Here is a 16,213-nt window from a genome sequence, read left to right on the forward strand (position 1 = left end):
AGCTGTAACTTCAGCAGCGTCTTACCACAACTGAGTATGGAATAAAAGAATAATGCAAAATGTATGTAAAGTACATTGGGTGTCATCATACATCTGCTGTCAACCTCATGATACACATTTAGAAACAAGCCTAAATAAAGAAAAACAGTGAAATGTTTATTACTTCAGTTTAACATACATAAAAAACAGGAAACAGTTCGACATTACAAAGCCACTGAGGGCAACAGCAGTCTTTCTGTCAGAGACGCTTTCTTGACATGTAAAAATACTAAGCACTGTATCAGAGCACATTCTGCTTGTATAAAAAGGTACTTGTCAAACACGAGGTATCCAGAGTTGATGTTTCAAGTTTTTTTTTTTTTACGACATATTTTAGAAAACTTCATATTGTACATAACGGAAACTACATGGAAAAAACATACTAGACATGAGTAAATATGGCTGAATATCGTACACATACATAAAAATTTAGTGGTTTTCAAACCACCAAAAACAAACAAAATTTGCTGGCAAAGCATCTGAGCCTAAATTATATTGTATATTGCCCTAACAAGTCTTTCACAATTCTCAAGTGGTGGTATGATATCATTACTCTTTTAGACTTATTTACACTTGGGTTAGCAAAGTGTAGACCGCAACAAAGTGTAGACTGCAGCAAATCCCTAATTTAGTCTAACTTTCCAGTAATGGGACGTCACCAGCTTAATTCCATAGAAACAGAAAGTTAAAATCATACTTTGCAACATCCTCCATGGAGATAAATATGTTTAATGGAGACAAGCAGGAGACGGCCCTCCTTCAGGCCAAATAAGAGTCAGGTTTGTGAAGACAAAAGCCTGCTCATGGAAAGAACACATGTTTTTCTATGTTAAGTGCAATAAAACTGGATGCTTTTATTTTAGTCTATTTGTTGGCTAGAAAGTTACATCCTGTGGTTTCAAAATTAAACCAAAATGTTCCTAGTGTCATTGCTTGTTTGTAACCGTTTTCAGCATTACTATACAAACAAATAAATGCACAAACCATAGAGTGTAAGTCACTGAAAGGATGTGTAAACTATTCACTGGAAAAAGGTTGGTAGTGTTTTTAGTTGCAGTTTTCAGTTCAGGCACAGTTTGAATGGTACAAGGAACTGCAGCATTTGGTCTTTAGGTTTGTTCCAGTGTAACAAATTCATTTACAGGAAAGTCACTTCCTTTCTCAAGTAATGTTCTGTGTCACAGTCCCAGTGTAGCTTTGAGCAGTGAGGCCATGTCTTCTGGGATGGTCCCCTCCACAGCTGCAACAATACAATGGGTCATTTGTGAACTACAGTGCACAGAATAAATTTGAAAAGAACTCTTACATTTTATTTTACGGACTAGAGGCAATTGGAGTGAGGTGAAACAGAATGCAATTTCAGTGGAAAAGGTTTAGCCACAGTAGATTACAAAATGGGTTCCGGGCTTTGAGAAGATTGTAGCGACATCTGATACGCACTGACTTTTGGATTGTTTTATATTTTCTTTTACTGGTTAAAACACACTTGCACAAAGAATGGCTCATATTTTATAAGTGTTTCAGTGTTTCCAAGGATTTCTTACTTACTATACTACGAATACGTCTGATTGTTTTGATAATATAATAATATTTTTAAAAGTTACAAAAAAAGGAGCAAACTAACTGACCGTTTTACCCCAGAAATTCAAAACACTTTGTGTATTTGTGTTTAAAAATACAGAGAATCATCAGAATTTATATCTAATGTCAGATAATTATGTGGTATGTTGTTCACTTTTGTTTACAGTCACCTCCATTTCAACATTCTAGCGACATTTTCATGTAGCTTAATTTGTCTAATATTTAACTTAAAAAAAAAAAAATTACAATCAGAGTTCATCTTACTTGTGTCTGCTGCAGTCATGTCCTGCTCCAGTTTGAGTTTCCTCAGACCCAGCTGAAGAATGCAAGCTTCTATAGTGTCTTTACTGATGAGTTTGATCACCTGCACAGTCCTACCAAAGAAGACAGGAGACACACATCACGGAGAGAGAAACTAGAACATGATGCACTGCCATGCATGTACAATAGTTAGTAAACTCGGCAACATCTAATTATTTGACGAGCTGTTTGACTATGGATGTTCCAGAGAGTGATGAGTAATATTAACCATAAAATTAAAAGCTAAATATGATGAGAATTAAACCAGTGTCATAAAATAACTACTCACATCTGAACTCATAACTCAACATGTAGCAAAAAGTGTCATTGTATTTGAAACTGTCTCACCCTCTCTGGATTCAAGGCTGGACTCAAGGCTTCTTCTTTGGCTAAAGCTCCTTTTTTGTTGTAAATACCATGTACACTGGGCTCACACTTTTCAAACAAATGTCAGTGTCAAAATGATAGGATAGGGTTGGACAATAACATATGCTTATAGGCATCAAAACACAAAATGTACATGAGTATGATAATTTTGATGCAAGTACTGCACTCCTGTCTTTCTCAGTGCAGTAACAATTATTAAATAACAATTATGCCAATTAGGGCTATAGTTGAATAAAAGATGTCCCATCAACCGATGAATTTACTCAAAAGGGGCATTGCAAAAGCTCTAAACGCCTTCATGATCTGACCATACAATCTGATCCATACTGCACTCACACTCCACTACTTAAAATAGAAATGTACAAGGAAACTGTATTTATGTATAAAATGGAAGTTCTCCAATTATCAGCTAACACAACATACCTTCTTCTTTCTGTTATTGTCCCATATAAATCTTTAAATTGTAAATATAATAAAATAAATGGTCAACTAATACAAGTTTTGGTCGACTAAGACATCATCAACAGAATAATTGACCAAACGACTAAAGGTCTACAGCCCAAGTTAATATCCAATAACTTTCAGTGCTAAACTGGGCATTACTTTTCTTGCGTCCTCATAAAAATTTGTGCTTGTGTGTCTTACTTGGTCTGTCCCACCCGATGACAGCGATCCTCTGCCTGTTTGTCGTTGTAGGGGTTACAGTCGATGTCGTGAAGGATCACCACATTGGCGGAGGTGAGGTTAATGCCCAGACCTCCGGCTCGGGTTGACAACAGGAACACAAATACATCTTTGTCGGTGTTGTACTTGTCAATCAACACAATCCTGCAAAAATGACAAAGATTACATTTGCAAATAAAAAAAAAGAAAAATGTATGTAAATATGCCAAATGCACCATGTCTATTCTCAAACAAAACGTGGCACAAAGTTTAACATTTTTTTTGTTTTGTTTTGTTTTTTTTGTATCTTTGTTGCAAAAGTATGATTATAGTAATTTGAAAGAACCAAATCAATGTGTATGATTTGGAGACTGGTTTGGGATGATTTGGGAATTCCTTTACACATACAGTAGCTAATCCCCTACAGACAGGCACCGCTCCATCTGAGGTTATGTGGGTGCGTGTTTGTGCTGCTGCTGGCTCTTCTCTCCTCTCCACCATGCAGCCACAACTTTGTATCTTGTTTTTAAATTTCTATTTTTGTACTCTTTTTAAACATGTGTGGACTCCACCTTGTCCAAACCCTGAGCCAGTTCATGACAAATGGGACTAGACACAAGATCTCACTCATTACAACAAAACTTAATATTTTAATATTAATTAGCTGCGCCCTCTGTACTAATAAATATTCACCTATAGAAAGTTGTGATTTCATCTGAAACCCAGCAATTAAACAAAGCAATATCTGACCTGTCTGCAATAGGCGTGGATCCATCCAGGCGAACGTATCCGTGTTTATGGTGCTTTAGAAAAACCTCCACAATGTCCAACATCATCGTGAACTGACTGAACAACACCACACGGTCGCCCTGGAAGAAGACACATTGCTTGGTTAATTCTTGTACACCAAAGTCTGTTTTTACCTTATTTTTATACTTTTATTTTATAATAGTTTATGTTTTATTCTTTGTTTAAGAATATGTTTTTGTTGCTCCATAACAGAAGCAAGTACCTAATTTGTGAATTTTGTTCAGTGACAATGCCAATAGAACAGAATCTGATCATTTAAATTTTAGAGACAGTTCGAAGTCAATTCTTAATACACCCACCTTTTCTTTCATTTCACTCAGCAGTCCGGCGAGGTGTTTAAACTTCCCTGAGTCCAGTACAATATCTGTCTCTAGCTGGTAGGAGCTGATGGAGCTGTACCGTTTGCACAGATTATGCAACTCAAAGTCCGACATCACCTCCATGTCTTCTTGAATCAAAGCAGCGTCAGCATCAAAATGTGTGGGCTCCTGTGAGCATAGAAGTACAGTTAGACATTAACTTACATTTACTCCTCCTGTTTGAATAAGGCAATACAATCACAACTGAATTTAGCATTAGCAGACAGTGAGAACACACATCATTTAAATATTGCACATGGGTTTTAGTTTTAGGATTTGGCAACCATATGTGATGAGTTTGTTCTTTGTGATTTAATAATAATCACTACTTTGCAATTGGTGTCTCTAAAAATTGATATTGTCTTGTGAGCAGAATTTCCATGACAGATTACAACAGGTTTAATTGTTATCTGATTCATACACTGAGTAAAAATTTAAGGTGCTACATGCAACTCTTCTGGTGTAGGGTCAGTCTGCCACCTGCTTGTCACGATCAAAAAAGCAGGCAACAGCATCAGGTCAAATTACAAGTGTTGGTAGTGGACACAAAAGTTACACAGTGCACCTTTAAAAATAGTTCTACCATTTTAAAGTACATTTTTTATTAAATTTTATAAGTTTCGACGTCGTTACCTTCAGCATTAGTTTACTCATGGCTTTGAGTTTCGCTGTGGTGTAATACTGACGATGAAGAAGCGGGTGATTGGCCATTTTCCTGAGCTGCATCATTGCATTACACATCTCACGCTCTTAAAATAAAAAGCACAAATGAATTAGCATAAAACTGAATGCATGTAATAATAGATATACAACAATACAACAAAAATGCCACTTACTCTCAGTTGGATCTGCTTGTTTGAGTTTTCTGAAAAGGTCTTTGTACAGTTCTTCCTGTTTCTCACTCATGGCACAGTAGTCAACTCTTTCCTCTTTGGCAGGGAGCTGTTTGAGGACCTGGAGAAATGCCACAAAACAAAGAATTATCTCATCACAACAACAACAAACCTGTACTTTCCTAAACCAAAGAGCTGTGATGATCTTACCTCAGCTTTAACTCTGCGGAGGATAAACGGTTTCATGATTCGTTTGGCTTGAGAAATGCGTTGTCTTTCAAATTTACTCTCTCCCTCTGAGGATTTCTAAAAAGTGATATTTAGAATTGTTTTGTCAGGAAAATTTTAGCACAGTATGCGTCAGAGTGTAAGAGAATTTAGAAGATGTTTTATTTCAAGAGCTTGGTAGGCTCTGTTCATTCAAGTAACACTGTTCAAATTTCTGTTTAGCTGTGCATAAAGCCTGAGAGAATTTTATTATTCACTCTTTTCGTAATTTAATCCTTTCGATCTTAGAGTTAAATAAATTATTTTGATTATATGTGTTTTTTGTCTAGTGATTTTAATGTCTTGTTCTGTAAAGCACTTTGCAAACAAATTGTGCTCTATAAAATAAACTTGCCTTGCTACTTAAAGTTATAATGCTGTTACCTCCTCAAAAACAAACCTGGAGCTGTGTTTTGCTTCATTCACACATGTTTGAGTGACATTTTGTTATTTTTCTACATCTCAAAGAGCATTAAAGCAGTAGTGTTCAAGTTCACAGCTGTATTACCAAGACATCACAAGGTGAAACAGGATGTTTTCTGTTTCAAAGAACTCAGGGTTTGTGTGTTAAATGTGTGAAACAAAACACAAGTCCTGGTATGTTTGTGATTATAACAGATCAGAAAATAGTGTAATATGGGTAATTTAAGTGTCTGTATCATATGCTGCAATTATAAATAAAGCCTAGATGATCTCACACACAATTAACCCTGTAAAAGTCACCAGAAAGTTTCCCATTCCACTTTAGACAAACACTAACCAGGGAGAACATCTTTGAGAGCTGCGAGGTGGAGTCTGAGAACATTGAGGGCATGATGAAGTTAAGCAGAGACATGAGCTCCAGGAGGTTGTTCTGTACAGGGGTCCCAGTGAGCAGCACACGATGTTGAGCCTGCACAAAACACAGGTTAGTGATCAATGACAAATTTAGTCACTATACTTCAACCTTCATTTAAAGTCTTAGTATACAATAGAAACAATAGTGTGACTAGCTGACTAATAAGTATAGTTGCAGCCTTATTAAATACCTTACTAAACCTGTACATACATTAATAGCCATGAGATGACGATATCGCAGAGAGTTCATGTTCTTCAGCATATGACCTTCATCAAATATGGCATAGACGAGGCGCAGTTTGCGGAAAAGACTCCGGTCACTGTCGTTTCCAATGGCAACATTATATCTGTAAAATAGAATTGTTACAAACCATTATTCTTCAGAGAAAGGCTGAACGATGTGAAAAATATCTAAATGCAAAGAGATTAGATTTACAACTTAATGTTTTGATAATAAGATTCTCTTTAAATTTCACATTTTAAACATGTCCAAAAGAATTGACAAAAGACTGAAACATGAGCTGATCTAAACTACATGGTTGGCAGTTTTATACAGAATAAGAGGATATTTTATTATTTGCGGAGGAAATGATGATACTTTGAAAAGAACTTGGGCTGCGATATGAATGGATGTAATTTTTTGAGTGTGTTTACTCACGTTGTCAATATGACGTCAAACTCGATTTCACCGTTCAATATGTCATATTTGAGGTAACGTCGGTCCTCTGCAGAACCTGTACAAGAGTGTATATGATTAACATTTATATCAAACAAGCTTCTTCTTTTTTGATTAAAGGTGCACTGTGCAACTTTTCTGGTGGGGGGGTCCATCATCTAGTTGTCTCTATGGAGATGTTATTGCTTGCATGGAATGTTCCATGGCAATTTAACGCATCTATCTAGCATTTAGTCATCACAAATGTTTCTATTGCTCAAAAATACAATAATTCTCTCTGTGAAGTGATAGATAGGTTTAATCTCTACCATAGAACATTCTAGATAAAGTAATAAAATCGACCCTCCACTAGAAAAGTTATGCCATGCACCTTTAAAGGGCCATTTCCCCCCATATTTAGCAGCTTTTACTGTACAATGCATGCTGTAAAGAACATTTACCTTGACAAGAACGAATTAAAATCAGGTACAGGCCCTTAAACAGGGTATCCCCAGGTTTGACTACCCCAAATTTAAGACTTTTTAAAGACCTATTTAAGACAATTTCAATGAAAATTAAGACCAACATCGCACCCATTATGCAGGCGAAAAGCACCAGATCCAGTTCTAATAAAGACCAACCAACTATGGTACTATATCTAGAACCTAAAAGCCACTGGGGATTAAACCTACACTTCCCCATGGTCCATCCAAAGTCTTCCTTCACTCTACTGATTGTTTACTCATTACACTGCAGCCTGGTTGAGTAAACCAAAAAAAAGGCTATGAAATTTAAGACCTTTGTGACAAAAATAAGACTTGGACAACAGAATTTAAGACTTTATAAGACCTTAATTTAGGAACATGAAATTTAAGCCCTTTTTAAGACTTTTAAGACCCCGCGGCTACCCTGTTAAAGTATTACTGTGTCAGTGTGAAGGAAAGAAATTCTTACCATAATAAACTGTAACATTGAGTGTTGGGCACCACATTTTCAGTTCTCTGTCCCAGTTATCTAAAAAGACAAAAAGCAAGGCCCACAATGTTACAAAAGTGTCACAGAAGTTCAACTTGTAAATATATACAATAGAAAAGATGTCATTACCCAGTGTAGAGGATGGGACAACGATGAGGTGTGGCCCTGTATCTCCATTTTCATAAAGCTGAGCCAGAAATGCTATGGCCTGAATAGTTTTCCCCAAACCCTGAAAGAAACAGAAAAATCATCAATAGAGTTTAATCTGAAGTGTTTTCTTTTTTATCAAGTTATGTTTGTCCATTATTATGATTTCTCACCATTTCATCTGCCAGGATACAGCTCAGTTTGTGTTCGTTCAAAAGCATCAGCCACTTCAGACCGATGAGCTGATAGGGTTTCAAACTGAGACTAAAAAAAAACAAAACAAACAAGTTAAATTTTCAGATGTTAAAAATGGACCATTTTTCTGTTAAGTAATTGGTGTTTTTTACAGATTTGAGAATGTGATGTCATACTCTCAGATGGGGGTAAGAGACTATTTTTCCTATGGATAACATTGTACTCTGCCATGAAATATCTAAAAAGGTAAATGCACAAATGATGAACCCATAGACTGTACAAAGAGAGTGTAACGTCACCCATAGCGTTCGGCTCCAGACAAATGAAGCTCCAGATTAGGAATAGGCATTTATTAAGGGACAAAATAGGGAAATACAAACACCAAAATCATGTAAACTGGGGTTGGTACGAACATTTTAAGACCAAAATGACGAGGCTCACTTCAACAGTTACAGAGAGAGGGGCGAAATTTCTCAATGTAAAGTCAATGGGAAACAGTAAATGAACTACAAGTGCCTCCATGAGCACTTGCTATTTGGAATGTGACAGATAAATAACAGGTTAGCTGAGCCCATTTACAGTGTATAGTTGAACGTGATAAGTGACTAGACTAGGCCTGTCACGAATTTGAAGTGTGATGTATTGCTGAAGTAAATATAGATGATAAACAAAAGAAATGTTTAAACTAATTTATGCCACTGACACAATAGCAGATTTAAACCACAAAAATGAACAATGATGTTAAAAAACATGAGCTGCAATAAATAAGGAGCATAATGCAACACTTTAGTACTCAGTTTGCATCTGTAATGAGTAAAAGAAGTTATTCATTCAAACTTTTATGGCTTAAATCTGATCATACGGCCAAAAAATAACCAAAAATACTCAAGATAAATATTGACCCCAGACATGTAATAAACAATAAGTTGATATACTAATTATGGCCTAGTCTAAACTAAAGAACTAATTGTATTGCAAAAAAAAATTCATTGAATTGGAAATATCGACAATTAACCAGGTCAAAATTTAATTTTTTAGCCCATCCGCAAACATGAATTGGTTGTCTAGACTTTAACTGTTATTGCGATAACTTAATAAATGGTGGTGGTGTTTAGTCACAAAGGTGTGATTCGTGGCCATTAAACATTTAAGGGTGCATTGTGTAACTTTTTGGTGGAGGGTCTGTCAAATGCTTTTCTTCAAGTATGGTATTAAACCTTTTTATCTTCATGGAAACCAAACCAAGCCAAGTTACAGGTCAGATCCTATAGCTATAAAACCATCTGTAATTGAATAAATGTAAGGTAGAGTTATTTAATGTCACATTGTGGAACATTTCAGGCAGAGCATATCCATAGAAACAAGCAGCTGACGGACCCCCAACCAAAAAGTTACAGAGCGCACCTTTAAAGGCACATTATGTAACTGCTACATAATTACAGTGTGCATGTAACTCTGCAAGATTCTTTGCTTGAGTTAGATTTTTTTATGTCAGTGTGAACAGCTCCAATCAGATGTGAACCACCACTCCAAAAAAAATCATATTTGGAAAAAAAAAAAAATGTAACTGAACGTCAAAACCCGTGAGAATGTTGCCTTTGAAGTAGAGAGAATAATTTGTGGATTGTCAGTTTGGATATTTCTGTCAAAAATAGTGAATCATCCATTTGAATTTATGACACCAAATGAGGTAACGTTGTGTATGCCTCCCGTGAAATTAAATACGTACTGCGGGCCGAGAAGCTGAGGCTGTTCGGGGGGAGTGTCACTCTTTATCACCACTGAGACTTGTTTGATCAGCTTTGAAGAAATCGTCTCACATTTAGACATGAGACCGAGCACCACCTTCCGCTCTTTGAGGACAATTTTACAACCCAACAGTAAGTCTTCTGAAAGTCCATTGTCTTTATGAATGAGGTCCCCCTGAGGAAGAAAAAGAGGATTCAAAATGAGAAGAAATTGTAAATTTTTGAATTTTATTTTTTTTAATGAGAGTGTGGTGGGTGATGTACAATTTAAATTATTGTGTAATTTGACTATCAAGTTTGTAATAATGGAACTGTCAATTTATGAAAAGTTGATTAAATTGATTAATCAGATTTAAAGTTCAATCGATCTTTATTTTCACCACTTTGCTGCAATGGAAATTCCAGGCTGCTCACTAGAGTCACAGGGACCAAAGTTTAGCACAAGGCAACACTTTTAAATAAACTATTGCATTAAACACGCAGGATCAACTTTTAATTTGACATCACTAATTTTCATAAAATTATTTACCCCAATGGCCAGTGGTTTAAGTATGATCACTGAACACAATATTTTCAGTGTAAAACTTTTCAGGCCTAACTAACATTTCTGTACTCCCTGTTCTATTTGAACACGTGCAGTTGCCTCCTGTATTTGTATGTGTACTCTGTACCAAGAGTTCACATGTATACATCTATTCTACTCATTATCTCAAACTATAAATGCTGATAGTCTCTTTGCTCTGCAGCTCAGGGGCCACTTGCAGAGATGTAACATGGAGTGTCTTGATATTATAAAACTTTTCACATAACTATTCACCTGGGTATGGAGTCAGTTCTTATCAACCATATTCTCCCCATAACAATAACCAATATAGTACCTCCACTGCAAAATTAAACTAGCCCCATTACTAATTTCCAGTGGCAAAAACGTCTAAAATACAGGGCTTAATTGAGCTTTTTAAAAATTTCACTATTTTCACTACGTATTTATTTATTTAAACCGTAGCGCAAACTAGGGTTGTCAAAAGTATCAAAACTGTCACATAAACATGACAAAATTTGGCCTTTACAAATCTGTTTTAGAATGATGTTGGAGGTGTATTAGAATTAGTACAAGTGCATAAAGTTGGTTGATCAAAATTGGTTTGAGTTTGACATTTCTGTATTGCTTTGTACCTCCATTTCCTTCTTTTACTCACCAGACTGTCCCAGCTGTCAAAGGGCCTCAGGTCCGTGATCTTTTGTGCTTTCTTCACAGAGCAGCCGGAGATCAGAGTCAACTCATCTACAGTAGCCTCGTTGAAGAAGTTGAGTATTTCCGTCTTCACGTCGGTCGGGCCCTTTTTGGTGTCAAGTTCTTCGTCAGAATCGTCAAACTCGCTATCGTCCTCATCCTCTTCATCGTAATCTTCTTCCACCTCAGAGCTGACTTCTTTGGCTTTGGCCTGGACACGCTTCTTCCGCTCCTCTGCAGCTTTCTTGGCTACACTGATGGCACTAGTTAGTCTGGTCACTACAGATTGTTTTGGTTTCGTTTCTTGGGACAGTTTTGTGTTTTTTTGCCTTTTTTCCCCCACTCGTCTCTCATCCAATTCTGAATCCGAACTGTCTTTTGTGGCATCTGAAGTGGGTTCATCTGAATTTTCACCATCCGTATTGCCTTCATCAGTTTTGGCTTTACGGGAATCTATGGCTGTGGAATTATTTTTATGACTTACTTTGCTTTTAGATTGGAGCTTTGAATTGAAAATTGGAGCCATTTTGGTTTCTGAAACAAAAGAAACTTCATCGTCCTCACTGTTCACTGTAATGTTGCTATCACTGTCACTGTCACTCTCCTCTTTAACTGTGGATTTTTTAGCTTTACTGGACTCCTGTGAACTGCTGCTGGTATTTTCTGTGGAAATAAAGAATGAGAAAGTGAAATTTAAACTAAAATATTATATAATATAATTTAGATTTAAGATTTATCAAACCTGGGTCGGCGAACATCTGCAGTACTTGAAGAGCATCTGAATATTTCCAATCATGTTCTTCAAGCACTGACCGGAGCTCCTTTAAAAATAACAGAATAATTATTAGGGTTTCAACAATTATTTGGAAATACTGTTTACTTTTAAAATAATCATAAACATTTTATTTAATAATTGTTATTTTTATCTGGACAACACAGACTCTAAAACACATGCAAATAGCCTTTTATATTAAAGAAAGCAGCATCATTAAATCAAATGGAAAAAAAAAAAATCGTGTTTGCATCAATGATATATTTTATTTGTAAATATTCTACCTATCTCTCTATCTCTATATAAATCTATCCATCACTCTATACATCGATGTATCCATCATTCTGTCCAGCTGTCAGTGAGCTTGTTTCAACATTTTTTAGTTAAAATGTCTTTAAATAAACGTAATCAATAAAAAAAAAAAAAAAAAATCATCTACTAAAGTCATCTACTAAATCATCATTAATTGCAGTCCGATTCAGTACACACTACACGGCTAGATACTATAGATTACTATTGCACCGGTAGATGCAGTATGAAAATCCTCATATCAGCTCAATGTATTTTTTGTATTTCATGGCTTACTTCTTTATCTTGGTCAGGAAACTTCTTCTGCAGTCGTCTGACCATAGCCTCTTGATTATTCCAATCTTCAAGATCAACCTTTAGGAACATAAACAAAAGAAGGTTAGGGCCTTGATAAAACACAGGTGCACTGTGGAACTTTTCTGGTGGGGAGACCGCCATCCCCATCTCCATGGAGACAAGACGTTCACAGTAAGAAAGCAAGTTAATCAAGCTATCCTTGAGCAATGAAACTAAATGAATGAATTCAAGATTGACAGGTTCAGTGCCACATTGTGGAACTTTACAGACAAAGCAACAAGAGGCAGGTGCAGATATTCCACCAGAAAAGTTACACAGTGCATCTTTAAGTAGATTCCATGCCAAAATAAATTTGTTTAGCAATTTATAATTTAACTCACCTCTGATGACTTCTTCTTTTTTGCTGGTTGATTATCACTGTCTTGAGAACTTGAGGACCCGTCCGCCTTCCTCTTCGCACCCCGGTCTGAAACAGGTCAGAGGATCATGTATAACAACTACCCTGATAACACAATCCACCTGACACAACGTGAACACATTGTACCTTTGTCACCATATTTTAGTAAACATGTAGCGATGGCTCCATCCAGAGTGCTTGTGCTTCCAATCACCTGCAACAAAATTACTAATTAATTAAGAGTGTACCAGGGTACAGTTTCATACTTTTACTTAGTTTTCATTCTCAACTGTTGAGTGAGAACGCAAAAGGAATCAACTCAAGACCCATCTCCAACAGGGCTCCACAATTAGTCACATTTTGAGTTGGGAAAGTTATCAAATCACAAAGACAACATCATTACAAAAAAAGGAATGTAACATTGTGACATTTTAACATATACTGCATATCTAATCGCAACTGCAACCTTCATCAGAAAAATCTCAATTAGATGTCCAAACCTGTGCAGCCCTAATCTCCAGTCTTTCGCAGTACTTTCTGATTTTCTCAAGCAGTTACTATAATCTGAAGTTCTCACCTCTGTAACTTGTTCTCTGTTTAACTGAGGAAACATTGCCAGCAACTTTTTGATTTTCTCTTCGAGATGAGAAGAAGTAGAGCCCTTTGAACCCTTTGTGGTTGGTTTAGAAGAGTCCCTAAAATCACAAATAAAAATGATGATGAAATATAAACTGTGTTTTGCATTAAAAAGGTGCATTCTGTTACTTTTTCATGGAGATGTTTTTTTTTTTTTTTAGCTTGTAATGGCACACAGTGTAGCACTAAACGTAACTATTTTCAAGAAGACAAGCATGTGACCCTACCAGGTCAGATCTGTGGAGATGTGACATGGACCATGAGCATATATTGCCAAGAGAGTTTAAAACAATAAAAACAGCTGTAATTTTAAAATAAATGCTCGATAAGAAGGTGGTGGACCCCAGAAAGTCAAATAGAACACATTTAAAATTACATACGCAGATTTTGTTGTTACAGATTTTTTGGAATTTGGTGATGCCACTTCTGACACGAACACGATGTCATCATTTTCATCGCTGTCTGAATCCAGAAAAACCACTCCTGTCGACACGGGCTTGGATGGGGTTGTTTTGGCTGAGTAAAATACAAGGAGTTAATTTGTGAACTGGCAACAATACATACAAGACAGCACTTTTGCTCAACACATTCCAGCAAGATAACAACTTTTATGCATAGAATGTATTTGAAAAGTTTGACAAGTTTCTCAAAGCACAGACCTAAACTCGGGATATCAAGATTATTTACATTATTTGAAATTATTCAGATCATTATATAATCTTAAGCATAAAAAAGTATTCTTGGGCAGGACACTTTACACCCCTTGAAGGTGGAAAAAGTGTGTGTGTGGGGGGGGGGTGAGTCATGGTCACACATTACATTGCACTTACCCAAAGCGGAAATTCACAAATGTTGAACCTGATCATTTCTATTACAAGAACTCACGTGTTAGAACATGCGTCAAATATTACTGCCCTACAAAATGTTAGTTCTTATTAAAGACAATAGCAGATATGGTACTTTGTTGACAGTTATGAAGAACAAGATCACTATATCTCTTGACTTCCTATCTTTAAAGGTCCTATATTACACAACATGTACTTTCATGATCTTTAAGCCATGTTATAACATTATTACCACATTAAAAACATACCTGGAGTTGTTTTTTGTTTCATTCATACAGTAATCCTCTGTCTACATCTCCAAAGCTCAAAATGCTCTATTCCACCTTGTGATCTCATGAATAAGGGTTGGTATAAGAAGTTGCCAGTATGATACATATCTACATACAGTGCAATTCAGATTTGATACAATACATTTCAAATCTATTCGATACAGTTCAATAAAACTGCCTAAATCATGGCTGTGACACTAAAAGTCTTTGTTAAACCATTTCTTGTGCAAAGTTCATATGAAACACAAACATTTTAATCATCAAAACAATTAACTTGTCAAATGTGTTGCATAAATGTGTTTCCTTCCTCTAAACAAGCAACAAAACTATAGCGACGTAACTAAATAATTGACTAAAATACACCAAAGAATACTTTTGGTGATATATCGATACAGCAGCCCATGATATCGATACTGTATCATCACATAAAATCAATATTTATATCAATATATGATAGTTTTGCACACCCCTAGTTTTCAAGTTAAAAGCCAATTTTACCTTTTGTTCAACAGAGAGGTGGATAATTTCATCCCAGCAACTGCTAATGAGTCTAGTGAAAGTGTATTGAGTTTAAAAACACAGAGGAGCACTTCATGTATTACCACATGACATCACAAGGTGGAACTGAGCGTTTTCTTTTCGTCTGGGAGAAAAACTCAGCCTAAATGTGCAGGGTTTGTGTGTGAATGAAACAAAACACAAGTCCAGGTATGTTTGTGATGAAGAAACAATATTATATCAGATCAGAAAATAGTGTTATATATTAATTAAAATAAACAAAAGTGTGTATTCTGGTCTAGAATTCATAATATATCGTATTAATTAACATGGATTCCTTTACATTGAATTGGTGGCAAGCAGGTTATGTTTTCAATTCGTTCAGAAGAAATGTTAAAACACCATTAGTCAATTGTAAATGTTGATCAGACCATATTTAATAATGCTCCAAACGTGACATAATCACTTGCCAGTAGCCACACGTTTAGCAGCATTAGCCTTGTGCTTTACCTGGCTTGTTTTCCTTCTCAGAATCGGGGCTTTTGGGCTCTTCTTTAGTCTCAGCTTCTTTCTTGGGGGCCTTTTCATTCTTGTCAAACCGAAAACGATCTAAATTGAACATGCTCATTTTGTCTGTACGTGTATTTTCAGCAGAAAGTCAAAGCTTCGTGTTCCTCTTGAGGCTTTTTTTTGTCAAGTAGCATCACCGTTCAACGTCCAGCCCCGCACGGTTAGCTAACTAGCATTGTTAGCGTCTCTGGCGGTATTAAAGAAATAACAGAGATTTATCGAGTGGCAGCGGGTTTGTTCAATGTAAAATACACCTGGTTTTCCTGATATATCGTTTAGCAAGTATATTTTAGTGTAAAATCAAGCCTTGTGTCGATAGAAGCCCGAAGATCCTCTGTTTCCCGCGAACACTGGGCCCGCACCGATGCGCAGAGCGCCGCTCATTGGGCCAGAGGAGCTCCGGGGGCGGACCACGAGGGCGGGCACCGGGGGGACACTTCCGCCGCTTCCGCCGCAACAGAAAAGAATTAAATAATCATAGATCTATTACAGCTTCTTCTTTACTGCATGACAATACTATCTACTGTAATCTAGGACTGTTATTTGGCAAACACTTTAGCTATTATCAAATCAAGTTCAGAAAAAAAAGA

The 16,213-nt window shown here is 36.4% G+C and overlaps 1 protein-coding gene across 1 annotated transcript; it reads right to left on the reverse strand.

The window, feature by feature from the left end:
• Positions 1–135: 135 nt before the first annotated feature.
• Positions 136–16,010, reverse strand: smarcad1a (SWI/SNF-related, matrix-associated actin-dependent regulator of chromatin, subfamily a, containing DEAD/H box 1 a). The gene is made up of 23 exons (XM_020917345.2): positions 15,564–16,010; positions 13,822–13,957; positions 13,383–13,500; positions 12,953–13,019; positions 12,789–12,874; positions 12,388–12,465; positions 11,773–11,851; positions 10,996–11,693; positions 9,778–9,971; positions 8,027–8,117; positions 7,836–7,935; positions 7,686–7,745; positions 6,735–6,810; positions 6,288–6,423; positions 6,000–6,131; positions 5,183–5,278; positions 4,976–5,093; positions 4,773–4,888; positions 4,080–4,268; positions 3,721–3,839; positions 2,953–3,135; positions 1,885–1,994; positions 136–1,279 (listed from the first exon to the last, which is right to left on the reverse strand). The coding sequence occupies exons 1-23, from the start codon at positions 15,679–15,681 to the stop codon at positions 1,218–1,220; spliced, it is 3,162 nt and encodes a 1,053-aa protein (XP_020773004.2). The 5' UTR covers positions 15,682–16,010; the 3' UTR covers positions 136–1,217.
• Between the last annotated feature and the right edge of the window lie 203 nt (positions 16,011–16,213).

Source organism: Boleophthalmus pectinirostris, unplaced genomic scaffold, assembly GCF_026225935.1.
Source record: "Boleophthalmus pectinirostris isolate CB_2022bp ecotype Guang Dong unplaced genomic scaffold, ASM2622593v1 HiC_scaffold_4, whole genome shotgun sequence".
Lineage (NCBI taxonomy): Eukaryota > Metazoa > Chordata > Actinopteri > Gobiiformes > Gobiidae > Boleophthalmus > Boleophthalmus pectinirostris.

Coding starts and splice junctions, on each gene's coding strand:
- smarcad1a (XM_020917345.2), bottom strand. CDS start 15,681: ATGAGCATGTTCAATTTAGATCGTTTTCGGTTTGACAAGAATGAAAAG. Junction 11,694..11,772: donor GCAGATGTTCGCCGACCCAG/GTTTGATAAATC, acceptor TTATTTCCACAG/AAAATACCAGCAGCAGTTCA. Junction 7,936..8,026: donor GTATCCTGGCAGATGAAATG/GTGAGAAATCAT, acceptor TGTTTCTTTCAG/GGTTTGGGGAAAACTATTCA.